Source organism: Colias eurytheme, chromosome 16 (genome assembly GCF_061535395.1).
Source record: "Colias eurytheme isolate Ceu_HAF_F1 chromosome 16, ilColEury1 Martin Lab GWU primary, whole genome shotgun sequence".
Classification (NCBI taxonomy): Eukaryota; Metazoa; Arthropoda; class Insecta; order Lepidoptera; family Pieridae; genus Colias; species Colias eurytheme.
In genome coordinates this window covers 572,846-594,362 of record NC_142995.1, presented here as the reverse complement: position 1 = coordinate 594,362, position 21,517 = coordinate 572,846, and the positions used below count along the sequence as shown (strand labels likewise).

The window sequence follows — 21,517 nt, the reverse complement described above, 5'->3', positions numbered from 1 at the left end:
TATTTGTCAAACAATATCCTTAAACGTTTGATGAGTCTAAAAGTATTACATCATGAATCGTCATCGGCGATAAGAGAATTATTAGATAGTATGAACGAATGCTTAAGTGCTCTAAAAAACCTAGGAATTGATATTACTAGCTGGGACACAATCGTTATTTATATAATGAGTCACAAATTGGACCCTGAGTCCAGGAAGCAGTGGGAGTCCAAGGCAAATGATTGCGAAGACCTACCAACCTTGACTCTATTTAGAGAATTTTTGGAGCATAAGTTTAGGTCATTAGAGTTTTTAGATACTAAGTCAGTAAACGTAAAAAACCCTCGTTCTAGTCCCAAAGTACTTTATGTGAACAATACTTTGACGGATAGTGTTGAATCTGGTCAGTCTTATGTGGCGAAGTGTCCATATTGCAAAGGGGCAACTCATAAATTAAATAATTGTAAGGAGTTTGCGAAGTCGGACTATGATGTGAGACATAAATTTGTACAAAATAGTCACTTATGTTTTAATTGTTTTGGTAGCAACCACTCCGTATTTTCCTGTCGCCAATCCACCAGATGTAAGGTTTGTAAGCGTAAACATCATTCGTTGCTTCACCCCGAAGAATCTAAAAATGTTGAGTCCCATCAAAAGAATGTGGTTGTTTCTTCAGCAACCACATCTGAACGCGATGTTGTTACGTGTTTTTCGAATGTCCGTAGTCAAGTTCTTTTGGCTACTGCAGTGGTGGAAGCGGAGTCGAATACAGGTAAGGCTAACTTTAATTTGCGATGCTTATTGGATCAAGGCTCAATGGTTTCTCTCATCACAGAATCCACGGTTCAAGCTCTTGGGCTAAAGAAAATTCCAAATAAGGTTCGTATTTCTGGAGTAGGAGGTCAGGAAGATTCTTTAGCGTCAAGATCTATGGTTGAAGTAAAAATCAGATCAATTTATAATCCCAAGTTTACCATGGTCGTTCAAGCGCACGTTCTCGGTAAGCTTACATCGTTTCTTCCATCAAGGAGAGTCAATCTGCGGTTGTGGCCAGAGCTTTCACACTTGCAATTGGCTGATCCAAAATATGAAGTCCCAAACAAAATTGATTTGTTGCTTGGTGCGGAGGTGTATGCCCAGGTACTGGAGGACGGCATGATAAAGGGTCCCCCTGGATGTCCGTTAGCACAGAAAACGCAATTAGGGTGGATATTATCTGGGCACATTCAATCAGAAATGTTAGATTCTGGAACGCACCAACAACCGAGAGTGATCGTCAGCATGCACGCTGGATGCAATGAAGATGAACTACTAAAAAGGTTCTGGGAAATAGAAGCAGAGCCATGTTTGGTAAGCAATAAAATAATGACAATCGAAGAAAAGGCGTGTGAAGAGATTTTTGAGAGGACAACTAAGAGAGACAAGGAGGGAAGATATATTGTTAACTTACCTTTCCGCCCCGAAGTAAAGCATGAATTTGGAGATACACGAAGTGTAGCGGTGCAAAGGCTAAAGAGTTTAGAGAAAAGATTTAAGAACACCGAACTCAAGAATAATTATTCGCAAGTGTTGAAGGAATATTTATTGCTGGGTCATATGGAAAAAGTACAGGAAGACTCGGAAGAGACGCGGAGACGTTCGGTATGGTTACCGCATCATGCAGTAGTCAGACCAGACAAAAGCACTACTAAGACGCGAGTAGTATTCAATGCGTCAGATAGAAGTGCTAATGGTATGTCGTTAAATGATGCCCTGATGGTTGGCCCAAGACTACAACCAGAATTACGTCATATAATCATGAGATGGCGTCTCCACCCGATATGCCTAATAGCCGACATCATAAAGATGTATAGGCAAGTAAAGCTGAAAAGGGAGCATACAGATTATCACCGAATCGTGTGGAGAGATGACAACAACGAAATCCAAGATTATCGTCTACTTACCGTTACCTTTGGCACTTCCAGTGCACCTTATTTAGCGGTCAAAGCTCTCCAACAGCTTGCAGTCGATGAGGGTGGGAGCTATCCACTAGCTGCTGCAAGACTAAAAACGGACTTTTACATGGATGATCTGTTAACCGGGTGTGATTCTGAAAAAGAAGCATTACGATTATATGAAGAAATGACTGAATTGTTAAGTAAAGGAGGTTTTAGGCTACAGAAATGGAGTAGTAATAGCATGGAGGTGATGGAAGGTTTTGAAGGAAATATAGAACAGGACAGGGAACTTAAGGAGGATGACGTGACTAAAGTAGTAGGTCTCTTTTGGAACCGCCGCACCGATGACTTTAGTTATAGAGTTCAGTTTTTATCAGCGTCGCTTCCTGCAACCAAAAGAGAAATTATAGCCGAAATTTGTCGACTGTACGATCCGCTTGGTTGGATCGCTCCATGCATCATCACTGCAAAAATATTCATACAAAAATTATGGATGACTGGATTTGGATGGGATGATAGATTACCGTCTGAACTTATTAGTGAATGGATAACTTACCGGGAGGAATTATTTCAGCTAACAAATTTCCAAATACCGCGATGGGTGCAAACACGAAGCAAAGATACAGTTGTGGAGTTACATGGGTTTAGTGACGCTTCACATGCCGCCTATGCTGCTGTGGTTTATATTCGTTGCGTTTCTGAAGATAAACAAATTAAAACTCACCTGGTAGCTGCAAAAACTAAAGTTGCCCCGATCAAGCAAATCTCCATACCTCGACTGGAACTCTGCGGTGCGGTGTTGGTAACTAAATTGTTAGTTGAAGTAGCTGAAGTTTTGAACATACCAATTTCACAGTTGCATGCTTGGACGGATTCCACCATCGTCCTAGCGTGGCTTAGTGACCATCCCAGTCGGTGGAAAACATTCATAGCCAACCGGACTTCTGAAATTCTAAATCATTTAGAACCTTGTAAGTGGTCGTATATACAGTCCAAAGAAAATCCCGCTGACTGCGCGTCTCGTGGAATACTACCTTCTGAGCTAGTTGAGAATAATTTGTGGAAGTATGGTCCGGATTGGTTAAGTAAGATTGATATTCAGTATGGTAAACCGCTTTCCATATGCACTAAAACTGACCTGGAAGAAAGAAAGATTAAAGTACATGCTGCAACTAAGGAGAACTGTGAAGATATAGATATATTTTTAAAATTTTCATCTTTTACGAAGCTGGTGAGAGTAGTCGCATACTGCAGAAGATTCCTGAAATTGAAGGATCCCGTTGAAACTCGTCCGAAATTTCTACCTTACCTTTCAGCTGAAGAGCTCCGAGATGCCACCATGTGTTGTATCCGTCAGCATCAGCTTACTTGGTACCCTGAAGAAATGAAGAATCTGAAACATAAAAACATCATTAAAAAGAGTAAAATTGACAATTTAAATCCATTAATAGATGAATTAGGAATTATGAGGGTCGGAGGAAGAATGGAAAATTCTTGCCTGAAGGATGGCAGCAAGCATCCGATAATTGTAAACGGTGACTCCTGCTTGGCGAAGTTGATTATAGCCGATGCCCACGCCAAAACCATGCACGGAGGTCCCCAGTTGACCATTAACTACATACGTTCGACGTATTGGATCACCAAATTGAAAAATCTAGTACGATTTAATATACACAAATGCGTTTCATGCGTAAGAAACGCGGCGAAGTTTCGAACTCAATTGATGGGCCAGCTGCCTGCCTGCCGAGTCACACCTCGAAAACCTTTTTTATACTCCGGTGTTGATTACGCTGGTCCCATTAATATTCGCGTTTCGAAGGGTCGTGGCCATAAATCCTATAAAGGATATATTTGTCTCTTTGTTTGCATGGCCACAAGAGCCGTTCATATAGAAGCAGTTTCCGATCTTACTTCAGAAGGTTTTTTGGCAGCTTTCAAACGTTTTGTTGCTAGACGAGGCCGTTGTATTCAGTTGTGGAGTGACAACGGCACCAATTTTGTAGGTGCTTCTAAGGAGTTGCGGAATTTGTTTGCAAATGAGAAATCCCAACTGCCCGTTGACATTGCATCATCATTGGCTAACAATGGTACAGAGTGGCGCTTTATTCCTCCTCATGCTCCAAATTTCGGTGGAGTGTGGGAAGCAGGCATAAAGAGCACTAAACATCATCTGCGTCGCGTAATCGGCGATTCTACTCTTACTTTTGAAGAGCTGGCGACGGTCTTGGTACAAATTGAGGCGTGTCTCAATTCGCGACCTTTGTCCGTAGCTAGCTCCGACTCAGGTGATCCCAACCCGTTAACACCGGGTCATTTTTTAATAGGGGAGCCGTTGATCGTGGCTCCGGATAATAATTTTGAATACGAGAAAATTTCCAATTTGCGTCGTTGGCAGTTAACCCAAAGGATGGTGCAGCATTTTTGGAAGCGTTGGTCCCAAGAGTGTCTAACCCAATTTTTTCAAAGGTACAAATGGAAAGGCAAGGTCCCCGACATCAAGGTAGGAGACGTGGTCTTAGTGAAGGAGGACAATTTGCCTCCTGCGAAATGGATGTACGGATTGGTGGTTGAATTACATCCGGGTAAGGATAAGGTGACACGTGTTGTCACGTTGAGATATAGGGGTTCTCACATACAAAGACCGACTTCGAAACTATGTGTGTTGCCCGTTAGAGAAACATAAAAGTAAAAAGAAAATATATATGTATTATGTTAGACGTAAGTAAAGAATAAGTATTAGTTTAAAGAGATGTATTTGCTTCTATGTATTGCTGTATCTTTTTGCAAAGTTGTATTTTTTTTGTATTGTGAAGGACTATTCGTCCTTGGCGGGCGGTATGTCTAAACCGTTGGTTTAATAGTATAAGTTTTAGTATTGTTTAGTTCCATCATTCGATAATAGATGACGCTAGTTGTAGAAGCCGTGTTTTTAAATCGCGCTTATGTTATTCTTTTGTAATTAGATATAAGCAAAATGGTACTGTAGTTCCGCATCCCTCGCAAATATACGGTCAGAGCGTTTTTGTGTGTTTTATTTCCGACTCTGGCTAGGGTGTACTACATTGCTGGTGGTGCATAACAGAGACAACTGTTAATCGTATTCTTTTAAATAAAAATGCCAAATCAAAAAACAACAAAACCATTTATTTTAGTATTATTATTTTACGAAGTCAGTTAAACTTTAAGTAATACACATACAATCAGTACCTAATAAAAGTTTACTATTGGTAGAGTTTTTTCAGAAAACAAAGTGCGCACGCGCGGGCGGCCTCCCGCATCGTTCATTGGGCGCGGGTTTTTGAATTATTTGATATCAAAAAAATTGGTTGTTTGTAAAGTAGGTTTACGATCGAGATGTTTACGTGATAACATAATGCAGTGGCAGCGCTCGAGATGAAACGGAAGATCGGTCCGTCTCTCTCTCGTTATACCTGCGATCGCGCTCGTGAGGTTTTGGTGTGACACAAGTTTATGAACATGTCACCCGACTAAAACGATTTTAAAAACGTTATCACGTTAAAAATTAAAAAAATCAAAATTATTTATTTCTTTCCTTTACATAAACAAATTTGTGATGGAACACTCCTAGTAACCAAATAAAATGCTTGTGTCAGGAGGTTCCGCTCTTCCTTAACACTATTACAGAAATAGAAATAAAACAATATGAATGAATACAATGCAAAAACATAAAAGAAAAGAAAGAATTTAGTAAAAAAATATCGGTATCGGTTGATTTATTATCGGCGATACCGATATATCGGCTTGCCGATATATCGGCCGATATATCGGTATCGGTATCGGTATCGTTACATCCCTAATTTGCACATTAAAAACTGGCTGTTAAAATTCCACAATTTTTTCATATTAGATCTGAATAATGGAACAAGAAACTTTTTAAAGGACTTTTTTTATTATTCTTATTGAATTTAGTTATTTTTCTAAGTATTTATTATATTTTACTATTCTCTGTGGATGTACCTGCAGAACATTTACCAATGAGCCATTTTGAATTAAGATTTGTTACTTTTTAAGGCTATGTATAGCCAGGGTTTTTATTTAGATAATAACAATTACTTATTTTAAGGTTATTTTAAATATTTAAAAGATAACGTGTCCTTAATAATTAACACAGGGCACATGTATAATTTTGGCCATTTGATACAAATTTTGCATTGTAAAATTTTTGTTTACTTAAATATTATCAACATTCCAAGCATGTGATTAAATTTATTTATCATTTAATTTTAAGTTCAAAATTACATTTTCCAGAAGAAAATTTGTTACTTTTGATTGGAAAACTTGATTCTGTATTCTCATTTGATGTGTGAATTTTTTTTCTAATTTAGATTTAATATAAGTTACATAAATTATAAATGCTCAATTATTGTCAATTAATGACTAGTCTTAAAAAATAATTATCAAAAATTCATTTGATTGTACTTAACATTAACTGTCTTATTACAAAAAACGGACTAACTACAAATCAAGTCTAAAACATATTAAAAACATGGTATAAGTAAAAGTTTTAATAAAAAACATGTTTAGCGTTAAACCATAGCCAAGGACGATAGATAAGGAAAGGTTTAAACCTCTGTACTAAAGTTAAACCATGACTTAAACAGAGCTTAAACCAGGTCTATTTAAGTTTTTGTAATAAGATGGTATGCGTTTTATAAAGACTGAATTTCTTCTATGGTAACATTATTTTAACTTTGCACAATAATAACTGTAATTCTTGTTTTGAAACTAAAAAGTATTGATTCAAAAAATGTATCTCGTCAAATATTTCATAAACAGATTTTTATATATCCATTAGGTTTAAGGTAGCTATACTGTATTAGATTGTATATTTATACCTGAAGAGGTGCTTTAATTTTATTTTATTTTAATCTCGAATATTTTGTATTTAGTTAAGGTCTTCTCGAATTTATTGACATACTAATGTAACCTTTATGTAACCAATGATCTGCAAAGGGTTGAGTTGAACTTGAGTATCTTTAAATATTAGACGCCATAAAATTGATAACACCAGTAGATTACAATCCAAAGAGTTAGATTATAATCCTTATCGATAGATTGTAATTTGTCGAAAATTTTTGATCAGTAATATAGTTAACTACTGCTTACAATTTAAAGTTTTGCTTACAATTTTTCGGTACCTAGACTATAAGCAATCAAAAAATAATGCGTAAAATTGCAATGCCAATAGCTATTGAATGAGCTTTCCCATTTTTCATGTAGGTAACTGGTTACATAGAGGATATTGTTTAAGGATAAGCTTTAACCGCAATGTGGCCTTTACAGTGCCTTATGGAACCGAACCAAACTCAAGAATGTGTACATGACACCTAAATATACAGTATTTTTAATTTTGTATGTGTGTTTATTTCAATTTCTGCTACTATACTTTACTGCGAGGTTTCACCCGTAGCCTATATTTCTGTCTTTTAATTATTTAATGCCTTATAAAGTATAGATACTTCCCTAACTAGCTTTCCACCCGTGGCCCCAAGAAAAACCCGCCTATTTCCAGTTCCTGTGATTTCTGGGATAAAACCTATCCTATGTGTTAATCCAAGTTACCCTCTATGTGTGTACCAAATTTCATGAAAATCGGTTACGTAGTTTTTGCGTGAAGGAGTAACATATTATGCAAACTTTCGCATGTATAATAGGTACCTCTTAGTAGGCTTCATTAGGTTCACCATTTATTGGACATTGACCTATTTATTGGTATTAAAAATCACGTTTCGCATGCACGAATCACGATTGAATAAATCATGACCTAGGTATAGATTAATTGTTATGGGCTGCCTAACTATTGGTTGGAGAATACAAGACATTGACCTCGAATTTGATATTTTGGTTTTATGGCATTTAAATGCTTTATAAATTTTGAAGAATTTCAAAATTTCGATCACCATCATCATCATGATCATCAAACACATCGATTTTCGAACCCGCGTCATTCCGCCATTCCGGGGCGACGCATGAGCAACTCGGTCATCCGTGATCCCAATCGTAATCGAATTTTTTCTATTCTTCAAAATTTTATAAGAGAATACATAATAGTAGCTAAACCTTAACTTAAATATTTTTATTTTACTACTAGCTGCGCTCCGCGATTTCACTCGCATGGCTCCTCTTCTGTTGGTCTTAGCACAGACTAATAATAATATACTACGTATACAAGTCTTAGCGTAGTGATAATAAATATAGCCTTCCTTGATAAATGGGCTATCTAACACCGAAAGAATTTTTCAAATCGGACCAGTAGTTCCTGAGATTAGCGCGTTCAAACAAACTCTTCAGTTTTATAATATTAGTATAAAAGATTTCTCATATAATTAGGGACTTAGGGAGTAGGTATGTGATTGGGGAAACAGTTCGAACCTTCGCACGCGTAGTCAATGGATATTCCCACAGGAATTTGATGTTTCACCGCGGGAAAAGGTTTCTATAGGCTTTAATATGACCAGGCTCTGAAAAAGCTCCAAACACAAAAGTCATACCTACTATTTTCGATTGCGACGTGAAAGAAGGATGAACAAAGAAACACAATTTCGTATCTTAAATGCTGTTTCGAGATATTTTTTTTAGAAAAACCTATCAAAAAAGAAACTAAATATTGATTCGTGATCGCAATAGGCTCTCCGATAAATAGGTACAATAGGCACTACTCATCGCATAAATGTAGGTACCTATCTAATACATGTGTGTTGGTGCACTTTGCTTAGAATTCGACTATTAATTACTGGTAATGACACTAAAATACATTACATCTTCATAAACGCACTGTTCCGTAACGACCCAGTTGTAAGTTCTCAGGCCTACAGGAAACGAGAACAATCATTTGCATACACTCTTGTTCATTATTTTGAAAATGTTATGTTTTACGTAATTTTGTTACCTATTATTTTAATATTATAATTTATAGGTAATCGGTCAAGTTCGATGAACCTTGTATGTGAACAATGATCGTCGATCAATAATTAGACAATTTATTACAAAGGTCTTACTTTATCAGTTAAATAAAATCATAAAATCGATACTTAACGAGCCAATTAGAAGCAGGAGAAATATTTTATTCAATGACACAATATGTTTGCCAACAATGTACGCGGATGGTGATTATGAATAATGAATAAATTATTGTGTAGCTACTGATTGTAGGTAAGTACGCGAAACACGTATGTTCGCTTTTTAATAATTATCGATTCGTACGAACTACGAAGACGTCGTATGGACTGTAGTATGTATTAATTAGAGTTAGAGTATTCTACAAAAATACTTAGCTAATTTTGAAACTTTCCGGCAATACTTATCTATCTTTTGGCTTATGTAACTACCTAATTAAAGAAATACTTTCTAACAAAGACAAACATGTTCCAATTCGGACCAGCAGTTACAGCCATCACTTCTCCATACCTACCTCCTAAATATAAGTAGGTACCGGCTGGTAGATACCTACTTAATTTATCTTCACATTTAATATTATAAAGAAAGGAAAAGTAAAACTTCTATCAATTTAAATTACAAACAATTTGTTCATGGACATTAAAATGGCCTATGGGTCATTAATTATTTAAATAAGCGTGGCAGCGGAGAAAGTAATGAGCTAAGTAATTAACTATCTCGTTTTTTTTTGCAGATTCTTATACCCCTATACTACTCAAGAAAAATTGAGGCTGTTCCTCAATAGATAGTAGCTGTACTAACCACAGAACATATTATTATATATTCTGGTACTAACTGGGCACTAGCCAAAGTTATCTTAGTGTCTATTAGATAGTTCATAGCAATATTTATAATAATATTTATTAACTAGCGGTCCGCCCCGGCTTCGCCCGTGGTACATATTTACGTTTTCTCTACATAAGAACCATCCTCGTACTTCAAGGAATATAATAGAAAAGAATAATCGAAATCGGTTCAGCCATTCACACGTGATGCCGTGACAACGCGAAACGGGTGCAGACCCGCCGCCTTTTTAATTTTTATAGCTCCCGCCGCGCAGCGCGTCGAACGCGGCAACTGATACACAAAAATAATCCTTATGGCATGATTCTGTATTCACGCGCGATGACTTATAACGTATTTCATGTTTAACTTTGGTGTTTCTACACCGATTTACATGATTCTTTTACTATAACCTGCCCAGGAGTATGAAGAATAATTGTGCCAAATTTAGTTAAAATCCGTCGGGTAGTTTTTGTTTCTATAACGAATATACAGACAGACAGACAAAAATTTTACTGATTGCATTTTTGGCATCAGTAGCGATCCCTTATCACCCCTTCATAGTTTTTTTTTTAAATTTATTTCATGTACAGAATTGGCCTCTCTACAGATTTATTATAAGTATAGATAGTTTAGTATAGCAACATTTGATGACACGCTACGATTAAGAGATAATTAACATTATTTTATCTAGCTGTCCGCGCGCGGCTTCGCTCGCTTTGTATAAAACTTTATAAATTTGAAATTATATACAAGTTATATACCTACTTAGTTTACTAAAATCTTCGTTTGATGGAGGACCGGAGAAAGCGACTTTGTTTTATACTTTGTAGTGAAACGCTGCCCTATTACTGCTAATTGTTCTGTTTAGGGTCACTCTACACCAGAATATTAAATGTAACTAAATTTATAAAGAATAGAAAAAAATCGATAACGAGGCGGGACTCGAACCCGCATCCTTTCACGCCAATATGGGGCGTACGCTTGACCAACTCAGCCACCCGTGACCCGCCAGAGCGATCGGATTTATTCTATTCTTTCAGTTTTATGTGTAGGCTACACACCAATGTGTCGTAAATGTAACTAGTTAACTGACTCAGCGAAAATTCTTCTGCAACACTATTATTAGTCTCGCCGTTTCCTACATATTTGTATCTCCTTGAAGTCGACACACAAAAATTTCATTAAGATCAGTCCAGCCGCTTAGGAGTTAAGTTAGTTACTGTTTAGTTTTAACTATTTATAATTACTTCATTATATGTATCATAATTTAATAGGAAACACTTTAAAAAGTAACAAACAACATAGTTTAAATTCGTGATATGAGGAAAAATAAATTGAGGCTCATGAAGTTTTAAGTTCGATTTTTATGATTATCAAGTCTCAATCATCTCAATGTAAAAAAAAATAAACTAATATAACAAAATATACTAAGTACATATAATATAGTGAGTGAATTAATTGTAAAATGAATGTATGGCGTGATCATAAAATGGTTTTCTATTGTACTATTGTATTGTTTCAGAAAATTAAAACCACATGTACAAAATAAATTATGGTGATTTTTAATAAAAAGGTAACATAATTGCTAGGTAAAAAACCTTATTTAATACATACAATGTACTTCATCACTAGTTACTGCAAATACATACATAGGTTCACTTAATAAAATTTCAAACTAGTCAGAGTGAAAACTAAAACTATTGTTACACAAAAAGCTGTAATTTTCGATCCAATTCCAAAAATCTCTTCTATTTGTAATCTGTGGTCAATATAAACTATATAAGGGTAATTTTGATATTAGAATTTCTCACAATAATAGAAGGCCATTCCAATTATGTAGATAAATTTATTAATTTGTTAGTGAACTAAACATAATTTAATGCTATTTTGCCAAATTGGCAGCTTGTTTCTTAGCTTTAACTAGTTCGACTAATTCCTTGTATCGTTTCATGCAATCTTTTTTACTTCTGTTTGGGATGCAGTCGGCGATTTTGTCCCATCGATCTGGAGTACTGACAGGGAATGTCTTGATGGCCTGCTCTAATAATTCCTGCTCAGTTTTAGTCCACGCCTTCTCTTCTTTAGGTACTTTGACATCTCCGTTAACTTTAGGAGCGACTCCGTTCACGAGTTTCGGTGCTTCGTTCTTCGATATACTGTTGTCATCTATGACGTTTGTTGGCTTCTTCTTATCCTTTTCGAATTGGTCGAACGCTTCTTCGTTTGCTGCTTTCTTGAGGCTGCTCTTTGAGAAATCCGAACTCTGCAAGTCTTTAGCTTTATTTAAAACTTCTTTAGCGTTGAATCGTCTTTCGTCCGTAAACGTTCCATGCTGATTGAGAAAATTGGCGACCACATCCCACCTTTGATTAGTACCAGCGGGGAATAAATTTACGGCTTTAATCAATAATTGTGTCATTTCAACTGACCAATCGATGGGCGCTTTTAACGCAGCACTCTTCTTAGCTTTCTGTTCTTCCACTTTCTTGTTCTCGAAAAGCGCCACTCTCTCGGCTTCTAACTTCTCCTCTGTTTCCTTCATTGTTTTTATGAATGCCTTACTGCCATTTGCTTCTAATTCCTTTATGAAGTCTTGAAGTTCGTTCAATTTCATAAGTTCGCAGATTTTTTCAACAGCTGCCATATGACTAACAGTTTCCTCTTCGTTTTGAGCGTAGTAATTGTTTGCTTTACACAAATCTCGTAAGGATTTTCGTTCCTTCCTGAGGTTTTTCTTTTGCTGTTCCCTCTCTGCTCTGGCGGCTTCAATTTTGGCCCTTTCGGCTTCTTCAGCTTTCTGCTTGGCCAGCTGGGCTTCTTTCAACAATCTTTCTTCTTCTGCCTTCTTTGCTTGTACAGCATCCTGAAAGTAGAAAAAAAGTTTATGAATAAATAAATATGCAATTTCGTATGTTAATTTCACAGCTCTATAAAATAGTAACTGGGAAATATTTTATACACAATGATTGAAGGCGAAAAATGACAAATGTGGTTTGAACTTTATTACCTCTGATATACTATACTACATTACATATTTAACCCATTGAGCCCCGAACGGCCAGATCCAGCCACCACACAATAGCTTTTCTATTGTGTCTGTGATTCGTGGGCCTGATGGATTATTAGCATACAAAGAATGTAACCAATATTGTAGAATTTATAAATTAACTTAGTACTACATTTTCAAAACAAAACAGAAAGTGCAAAATTGTTGCTAAATAACTATAAAACTATTCAGGATTTTACAAATATTTGGATATAAACTGTATGCGTGAAAAGTCAAACAATGCAATATATAAGATTGAATGATATAACATCATGTTTGAACAATATGATTGAAACACACAACTTAATGTGGCCTTGATAATCTTATAAAGTTTCCATGACATGCAGAAATACAAATTCCTTTCTATGTTTTATGTCTACTTCATTTAATTATATCTAATCATTAAACCCTACTAATAAAACAAAACCCATAGGAATCGGAACTATGTGGGCTTTGCTTGCAGGCAGAAAGCTAATCTATGATAAAATATGTGAATAGATGTTTGTAAATAGGTGTGGTGGCAAAAAATTATAATTTACATAAAAGCAAGGCAAAACTTAAATTCAACTATTGAAGTTACCTGTCTGGCGCGTTTAGCAGCTAACTTCTTATCCTTGTCTTCTTGTTTGAACTTCTGTATCCTAGGGTCGTTGGCATATGCTAAATCCACAAGACTCCTGATTCTGGCCATTTCTTCCTTTTTTAGCTTGGCTCGAGCAGCTTTGTTTTGCTTTTCTATCCACCTCCTTTCCTCCCGGTCACTACCCTTCTCCTTTTCTTCTTCATCCATGTAGGAGAATTCACGCCACGAATCAAACTCATACCAAAAGGCGTAGAACTTTTCCACAAACTCCCTTGAACTATTCTCATCTCCCAATAGCGGGACATTCCTTTTTTCTGACCACCTCGCATTAGTTTTAAAATATTTTCCGAAAGTTTTGAAAAAACCATCCTTCTTTATGTCAGTAGTGGTCGGTACGGAGTCATCGAATGTAGGGTCGACAGAGTCAAACGATCGTCTATTTTTAGGTGTACCAAGGATCTCGTAAGCTTTTGTTATGCACGTAAAGTAGTCGTCGTCGCTACGAATCTCCTCGCCCTGAGCCTTACGCTTATCCGGGTGGTGCTTTAGTACTTTTTGACGATAGGCACGTTTTATGTCATCGTCGGTGGCCTGGAATCGTAAATCTTTCATACCGAGTACAGCATAGTGATCTTGTTTCTTCCATTCCTTAGGGTCTAAGCTACGTAAGTATTCGACGTCGTCCTCGAACACGACTTCTTCAGCCTTATCATTAGAAGCAGATGTTTCCAACGAAGTATCCTCACCGTGGCATTTAATGCTATAATAACGTAAAAAAGCAGCACCAGCACATTCAACTTTTCTTTTCAAGAAAGGCCAAGGTATTGCGACCACTCGGCCGCTATTTGAAGCTTCTCCCTCCGTCATTTTATGTTAAATTTATTAATGAACTTGGCAATCTTCACTAACATAACCTATCAAGACGAATTAAAGCGGACGATTGGGTAGGTCTTTTTTCTCTAAATCTTTAAAACGATTGAAAAAATAAAATAAATATACTGGTGTGCAGTTATTACTATAATAACATTATATTTATAATCTCAGAACACGTTATATTTAATGAATTAAAGGCTATGTTTCATTTTCTGACAGTCTTTGACTCCACAATCCACATGACATATTCTTCTTTTTCGTTACTAATACAGATAACTTAGATTAGAACATATCGAAATTCGAAACTGTCATGTCTGTTGGACTTTGGCACAGATATTAATTATACAAATATTTTACAGTCTATTTTTTATAATAGATTCATAAATACTAGAAAGACTAGAATATTGTGACAATTTTATTCATTCGTGAATTATCAGATCAAACTCAGTAAATTATAATACGTTCGGGTTTAAGTTTTCTAACGTATTCCTTTTAGACAAGATTCCAGGTATCTTATTTGTTTTCTATTAAACATTACATTACATTCCTCACATTAAAATTACAGCCTATCCCTCAGTATTATTTCTTCATAATAAAATATCACAGTAAAATATACTCATTTTTATCATGACATGACCATATAAGTCGTAAAACGGAACGCAAAAGTACCAACTTTGCAAAATTAAAATCAGCTGACTACTATCAGATAACACATGATAACACATAAATCATTGTTTTGAACAAGTTTACTATGAGAAATGATGTAGTTATGCACTAAGCAGTATAACTGAATCTATACAGAATAGTCCGTAAGCGCACAAAATGACTGACATGGATTATTTATTTAAGCCAATTGTGCTTATTACTGGATTTGGTCCGTACATAAAATATCCAGTAAACGCAAGTTGGGAAGCAGTGAAAATTATGAATAAAGACGAAATCGAAAAGAAACATAAAGTGGAACTTGTACAAATCGAAATGCCTGTAACATACGAGAACGTTGATGAATTCGTACCTGCGCTTTGGGAAACACACGAACCAAAGGTACCACGACCTTTTAAAAACAACTTTAATTTATCGAAACATCTTAGATTTTTGCTAATTATCTTTAAGACCTGTATTTTATAGTATTTTAATATATACTATAAACTTACGCTCCATTGACATATTTTAATTCATCTTTTAATTGAAAAAAAAAAATTTTATTCTAAATCTCTATGTATTCTTATTCACTCAAATTTTGGGTTCAATTTGAATTAAAAATATAAGCATCAATTAAAAACCTATAAGTATTAAATCAGATTCTTTTTAAGGAACCGCCATCAAAGACCACCATTCATAAAACTTTGAAATTAAATAAAAATAATAATGATTATGTACATGATGATATCATAATATTTTTTACCATTAAAATAGTTATATCTTTCTAGCTAGTGATCCATGTAGGCTTATCATCAATTGCCAAGGAACTAACATTAGAAAAGCAAGCCCATAGAAAAGGGTATCAAAAGTTAGACTACTTCGACAAATGTCCCGCGGACCACACTTGCAGTGCCGACGGAGCAATACGGATCCACAGCAAGCTGGATATTGAGAAAATATGCAGTGATTTTAATGATAATGATCCTCCAGAAGGTACTAAAGCTGTCACGTCTTTAGATGCGGGAAGGTGTGTATTTTTTCAATTAATTAATCATATTGTTAAAAACTACTCCATTTTTACCATGCAACAATGTTAAGTACAATTTAGTTATCTAATATCAATATGATTAACTATATAACAATAAATGCATGCATCTATTTGCATCAATTGTTTCTCATATCATATTGATTATTGACACTGCACTAAGATAAGATAGCACATAACAACTGCTGTTTATTTTTACCTACTTGGATCCTACTTGACTCTGTGTTCCTGAAATATATTCATGTGTTAAGGTAGTCGATAAATAATTTTAATTTTATTTTAATTTTTAGGTCAGGTAGTATGGGTATGTTAAACCCGAATTTAAAATACCCCTACATATTACATTTTAATTTTTAATCAAATATTATTTCGACTTTTTTGAAAAAAAAAAAAACAAACCGGTCTAGAGCGTCGCCACAGTACGGCAAAGTACGCGGATTCGTATCACGCCTTACCATAAAAAATTTCTATGCTTAGCTAGCTAATGCTATAAACCTAAAAAAAAATATTCCTACTTATAAAAAAAATCCTTTATTTTCAGGTACCTCTGTGAATACATCTACTACACATCGCTAAGTGTCGACAACACTCGTACGATATTTGTGCACGTACCAGACTTAAAAATATACAGCTCAGAACAAACCGCGCGGGCTCTAGAGAGAATCCTAGATTTGTGTCTAGAACAAGTGAAAATTACAGACCAGAGATTAGAGAAGAAAGCTGACGAAAACGAATTATGATTTGAATAAATTCAATTCTTGGTACAATTTTGGCCGCTTTTAATTCATTATTGATTTCAAAATTCTAATTTCGCCTCCACATGATGCAAAGGTACTTCAGACGTTCAGAGCAGTCAAATTTTTCGTAGATGTATCAAAAATTGTATTAAATAAGTACATTATGTATTAGACAAATTTATGTACCATGTATCAGTAAAGTATTATTTTATCTGTATTATGTATAAAATAACAGCTATATTTAAGCAAATATCTGTAAAAATGTAGGTGACAATGTTAATGAACTATGGCTATTTTATACCATTTTAATGGAAAGAATTACATTAATATATTTACTTAATGTTTTAAATACATTCCATGTACCTAGCTTTTCATATAATAAATTTTACTTTTGTAACAATATTAATCAATGAGGCTCTGGCTAATTCATGCTTTATTTTATTTATTTGTATATTATTTGAAGAAATGATCAATTAAGAAATATTATGTTCGATTTATCTGTTATATCACTAAACTCCATTTATTATAATAAATTTTAAATCTGTACAGCCATTTAGGAGGAGCTCAGTGACAAACACTCGCACAGAAGATTGTCTTTGTATATAACTTGTTACTAATTTTGTTTGATTATTTAAATAAACGTCTTAAATCCTTACATATAAGTTCTTTATTTTAATATCTTTTTTTTAGAATTCTAAAATAATTACTACCTATGTATTCGTTAATTTCAAATTTCCCGCAAAAATTTAATTCTTGAAAACCAGCAAAAATATCTATGTTCGGTCAAAAAAATTATTATTTCGATGGAATTTTTTCCAGTCGATTACCTATACCAAACCTATACACGTAGTATATTATTATTAGTCTATGCCTATACATATATTATAGTCCTCAGTTATAGTCGTTCCTATGATGCTGTTTCTTAATTATTGTTACCTCGTACCAAGGATTGAAATTAAAAGGAATCTATAATTTTAACGGTGCATTTACATCCAACAAACAGAGCTCTAGTCTAGCATTCTTTCGTGATGTTATAATTATTTTTATGTCGTATAAATGTGTACGGTACCACAGATATATAAACATTACTTGAGGCGCAGCAGTAATAGTTGGCTAGCGACAGTCGACAGGTAGGACAGGTTACTCCATTTGTCTATTTCGTAGTGAAAGGGTAGCAAGTTGTGGCAACTGTGGGTAGCAAATATCCATCCATCGTCATTTTACTTAGTACGCATTTATAAAATTAGTATTACTTCGCTTTCCACCCGCTTTGTCTAAATCACTATCTATCATTGAGTTACTATGTACTACTTAGGTAATAATAATACCTCAATGCTATCTATTAAAAAAGCTGCAGCCCGCATCAAAATTCGATGTATAGTTTTAAATTTATTTTAATTACATACGTAGGGACATAGGGGCAGAGAAAGCGCTTTGTTTTATACTATGTAGTGATAGTGAAGTACGCAGATATAAGTACCTAGCACATTCTGAACACAACCGTGCACGCACCCTTTCCCGCAACCATAGAAATAACTTATTATTATTTATTTTCATTTAATTCTAAACATTGACACTTGAGCTACCTACTATCTACTTCTACATCTTATTTTTGATCTCCATAAGAATTAGGTAGATAAAGATACCCATTATCTCTAATATTATAAATACGAAAGTAGCTCGGTCTGTCTGTTATGGCGCAGTTTCATTAGTCGATAGGGCCCGCATGCGGGGTGCGAGAGATTTCTGGAACGCGTGCCACAGGGCCAGCATTCGGGGAACCGTTTTCATTAGTCGATAGGGCCCGCATGCGGGGTGTAGGGAGAACCTCCATTTTCCAAGCTGTATATTGACCGATGAATTTCATTGGTCGATATCACGGTCGGTATTAAGCATGCGGGGAACTTGTTTTCATTGGTTGTTATCTCGCCTGCGGGGACTCCCCGTATGCTGTATACCGAACGAGTTAACGACTAATGAAACTGCGCCATTATGCGACCTCTCAACCGATTTTGATGAAATTTGGCACAGAATCTTTAGACCCTGAGAAAGAACATAGGCTACCTTTAATTGCGAAATATGTACCACGGGCGAAGTCGGGGCGGACCGCTAGTAGTGAATATTTTATGATCACTTTGACTGAATAATCTTAACATGTAAAATTGATTTATCAATTTTATAAACTTTTGTAATGTCAAGTTAAATTGTTAAAAAAACACAAATAAAACACAGTATAATGTATAAACATCAGTTTATTAGTCTAATCCTCCTCTTCATCATTGGTAGCACCACCGCCCTGTCCCTTGCGGAGGTTCTTCCTCTTGACGCGACCCGGACGGCCACCGCCGAAGGGCGACTTGAGCGAGAAGTCAATGTGCTTGCCTGAGTCCAGCCGGACAATGAACGATGGGATGTTCACTACTTGCTTGCGGACACTGGAAATTAATTTTTGTGATAAGTTATATTACTTGAAAGTTACAGTAATTTTCTAAAAGATCTATTGACAGTAAAACTATATTTTATTACAAAGATAGATTTGAATTTTGATGGATGTTGGTATTGTAGCTCATATACAATATTTTTTTTATCAGCCATGGCTTAATAGATAGTAGATACGTATAATCAGCTTTTAGGAATTTATTCAGAAACCATACCAATATTAAATTAATGTTTAATGAAATAAATGATGCAGCAAAGTAATAATAATGTATTTCTATTTATCTACATATAATAATGTCCATGTATTGATACAAACACCATACTTTACCTCTTAAAAGCTCAAAAGAGCAAATATTTCAAGACATTGATCTCAACAAGTTGAGAATCAAGTGGTCTTTATGATAATAGGCACAAGTTCAAACCGGCTTCATCCGGGATTTCTGCTTCACCTGCATTTGATTGTATTGTCAAATACCATACACATATTAAATAAAATTGTTATCGAACAAGAATACTGAATATTACAAACATAGTACATACCTAACCATGTTATGAGGTTGTTATGAAATTTATGTTATTTATTACAATTCGTGAACATTTTGCACCTATAATCCTACTACTATTATAAAGGCGAAAGTTTGTATGGATGTTTGTTACTCTTTCACGCAAATACTACTGAACCGATTACAATGAAATTTAGCACACATAGAGGGTAACTTGGATTAACACATAGGATAGGTTTTATCCCGGAAATCCCACGGGAACGGGAACTATGCGGGTTCTTCTTTGAAAACGCGGGCGAAGCCGGGGTGGACCGCAAGTTTAACAATAAATGTGCATTCACAAATGCATCAACTCACCGAATGTGTCTCTGTCTGATGAGGATCCTAGCGTGATGGATGGACTTGGCGAGACCAGCCTTGAAGACTTGCGTCTGCAGACGACGCTCCAAGAAGTCCTCAATCTTAAGACCGAGCACATAATCGAGTTTCATCTGTTTCTCGTCCAACACGCCGATTCTGACCAGACGACGAAGAAGCGCATTACCTGAAAGGGTAAAATAGTGTTTAAGTAAGGATCGAGGATTTTATTCAAAATTATAGAGAATAAGATATTTCAGGATAAATAGAATCATCAATTTATTATAAGTATGTCAAGAGGTTGCCATAAATGTTCATCATGGTAAAAAAAAATTGTGTTCAATTCTTTGTTTCTAATCTTACAAATTTAAAATTGATATTTAATTCAGTAATTTGCAAAATGATCATAGCATGTGTATGGTAACATGGTAATTAAAAAGTTAAAAACATAACCTAATTTTAAGGTCAACGTGTAGAACATACCTTCGAACAATCTCTTGGGGTCCTTCTCTTCAAGGGTGAGCAACTCACGGGCGGCCTTACGGATCCTGGCCAGCGTGTACTTGACCCTCCAGACCTCACGCTTGTTCCTCAGACCATATTCACCGATGATCTTCAACTCCTGGTCGAGACGCGCCTTTTCGAAGGGACGACGGGGCGTCACGTATGTCTTGGAAAAGACTGACGGCACACGGTTGTTCACCATGATGGCGAGCTATCGATATAAAAGACGATTAATAACACAACACTATAGACCGGTGGAATAATAGGTTAAAACTTAAAACACTTTTGAGAGAAGGCACTTCTTAAATAAATATTACATGTTAATTCATTTATATTCACAGCTTAACACTTTTCAAACTCGAACTTAGTTTGGTGATACTACAGTATGTAAAATTAATCTATTTCCATCGGGCTAATTCCTTACTATAAATAAATCACAAATTATAATAATTGACACGGACACTTTTATAATTGTTAATGCAGTATTATTTTCCCGAAATAAATTCAAATTCGCACCTTTTTTAATTATTTACTAATAACTATTTCACAACGCACCTGCACACAACACGGCTCGCCTAAAAAGAGGTTATGAAAAGGTCTGTCACTTTGACAGTCAAATAAACTCGTCGACAGCTGTCAAGGGGCAAGTCCAGAGACTACAGGTTATAGATATTGTACTTCAGTTGTTTTATTATCTGTATTGATCGAATTTAACAATTTTAATCACTAGCATAATTTCTTATGTACATAATAGACTTTTTACACCATAAAAGTTTCCATGTAATTATAATTTAAATACGTAATTGTATACTCTGCTTCTAGGTGGCTTCTTCAGATGAGAATAGTATATCTGTATAATATAATATATACTATTCTGGTAACGATATATACTATATTATATCGTTACCGTTAGATATGAAACGGCAAAGAGCAAACTAGCACATTTTCGAACCTTCGCAGAAGTAAAAAAATAAGGTATTCGAGTATATCCGAGTAATAATCCGGAATAATATCTGTCGGTTTCCAGCATTCTTACTCTTTTTATTAGTCAGAAAAGTGAAATTAAACTAGAAACTACTGTCGAATTTGAAACAGCATTTTTAAATGTTCCAATTTTTCTTAAATGTAT

The 21,517-nt window shown here is 35.3% G+C and overlaps 4 protein-coding genes across 4 annotated transcripts; 2 read left to right on the top strand and 2 right to left on the bottom strand.

Annotated features, from left to right (window-relative positions):
- Nucleotides 1–795: 795 nt before the first annotated feature.
- On the top strand, nucleotides 796–4,599 carry LOC149901523 (uncharacterized). The gene has a single exon (XM_090111136.1). The coding sequence runs from the start codon at nucleotides 796–798 to the stop codon at nucleotides 4,597–4,599; it is 3,804 nt and encodes a 1,267-aa protein (XP_089967262.1).
- Nucleotides 4,600–11,198: 6,599 nt separating this feature from the next.
- Nucleotides 11,199–14,419, bottom strand: LOC149901522 (dnaJ homolog subfamily C member 2). The gene is made up of 2 exons (XM_090110892.1): nucleotides 13,286–14,419; nucleotides 11,199–12,522 (listed from the first exon to the last, which is right to left on the bottom strand). The coding sequence occupies exons 1-2, from the start codon at nucleotides 14,153–14,155 to the stop codon at nucleotides 11,542–11,544; spliced, it is 1,851 nt and encodes a 616-aa protein (XP_089967018.1). The 5' UTR covers nucleotides 14,156–14,419; the 3' UTR covers nucleotides 11,199–11,541.
- A 463-nt stretch (nucleotides 14,420–14,882) lies between these two features.
- On the top strand, nucleotides 14,883–16,839 carry LOC149901521 (pyroglutamyl-peptidase 1). Its single transcript, XM_090110865.1, has 3 exons — nucleotides 14,883–15,205; nucleotides 15,592–15,830; nucleotides 16,390–16,839. Exons 1-3 carry the CDS (start codon nucleotides 14,984–14,986, stop codon nucleotides 16,586–16,588), a joined length of 660 nt encoding a protein of 219 aa, XP_089966991.1. The 5' UTR covers nucleotides 14,883–14,983; the 3' UTR covers nucleotides 16,589–16,839.
- A 1,980-nt stretch (nucleotides 16,840–18,819) lies between these two features.
- On the bottom strand, nucleotides 18,820–21,047 carry RpS9 (ribosomal protein S9). The gene is made up of 4 exons (XM_090111038.1): nucleotides 20,944–21,047; nucleotides 20,368–20,599; nucleotides 19,885–20,071; nucleotides 18,820–19,020 (listed from the first exon to the last, which is right to left on the bottom strand). Exons 2-4 carry the CDS (start codon nucleotides 20,588–20,590, stop codon nucleotides 18,846–18,848), a joined length of 585 nt encoding a protein of 194 aa, XP_089967164.1. The 5' UTR covers nucleotides 20,591–20,599; nucleotides 20,944–21,047; the 3' UTR covers nucleotides 18,820–18,845.
- Between the last annotated feature and the right edge of the window lie 470 nt (nucleotides 21,048–21,517).

Bases quoted from the DNA above. Each gene is read 5' to 3' on its own strand.
- LOC149901521 (XM_090110865.1), top strand. From the start codon at position 14,984: ATGACTGACATGGATTATTTATTTAAGCCAATTGTGCTTATTACTGGA. The intron at 15,206-15,591 runs GTACCACGACCT...ATATCTTTCTAG, and splicing joins GGGAAACACACGAACCAAAG to CTAGTGATCCATGTAGGCTT. The intron at 15,831-16,389 runs GTGTGTATTTTT...CTTTATTTTCAG, and splicing joins ACGTCTTTAGATGCGGGAAG to GTACCTCTGTGAATACATCT.
- LOC149901522 (XM_090110892.1), bottom strand. From the start codon at position 14,155: ATGACGGAGGGAGAAGCTTCAAATAGCGGCCGAGTGGTCGCAATACCT. The intron at 12,523-13,285 runs GTAACTTCAATA...TTCTACTTTCAG, and splicing joins CTGCTAAACGCGCCAGACAG to GATGCTGTACAAGCAAAGAA.
- LOC149901523 (XM_090111136.1), top strand. From the start codon at position 796: ATGGTTTCTCTCATCACAGAATCCACGGTTCAAGCTCTTGGGCTAAAG.
- RpS9 (XM_090111038.1), bottom strand. From the start codon at position 20,590: ATGGTGAACAACCGTGTGCCGTCAGTCTTTTCCAAGACATACGTGACG. The intron at 20,072-20,367 runs GTATGTTCTACA...TTACCCTTTCAG, and splicing joins CCCCAAGAGATTGTTCGAAG to GTAATGCGCTTCTTCGTCGT. The intron at 19,021-19,884 runs GTGAGTTGATGC...ATTAATTTCCAG, and splicing joins ATCAGACAGAGACACATTCG to TGTCCGCAAGCAAGTAGTGA.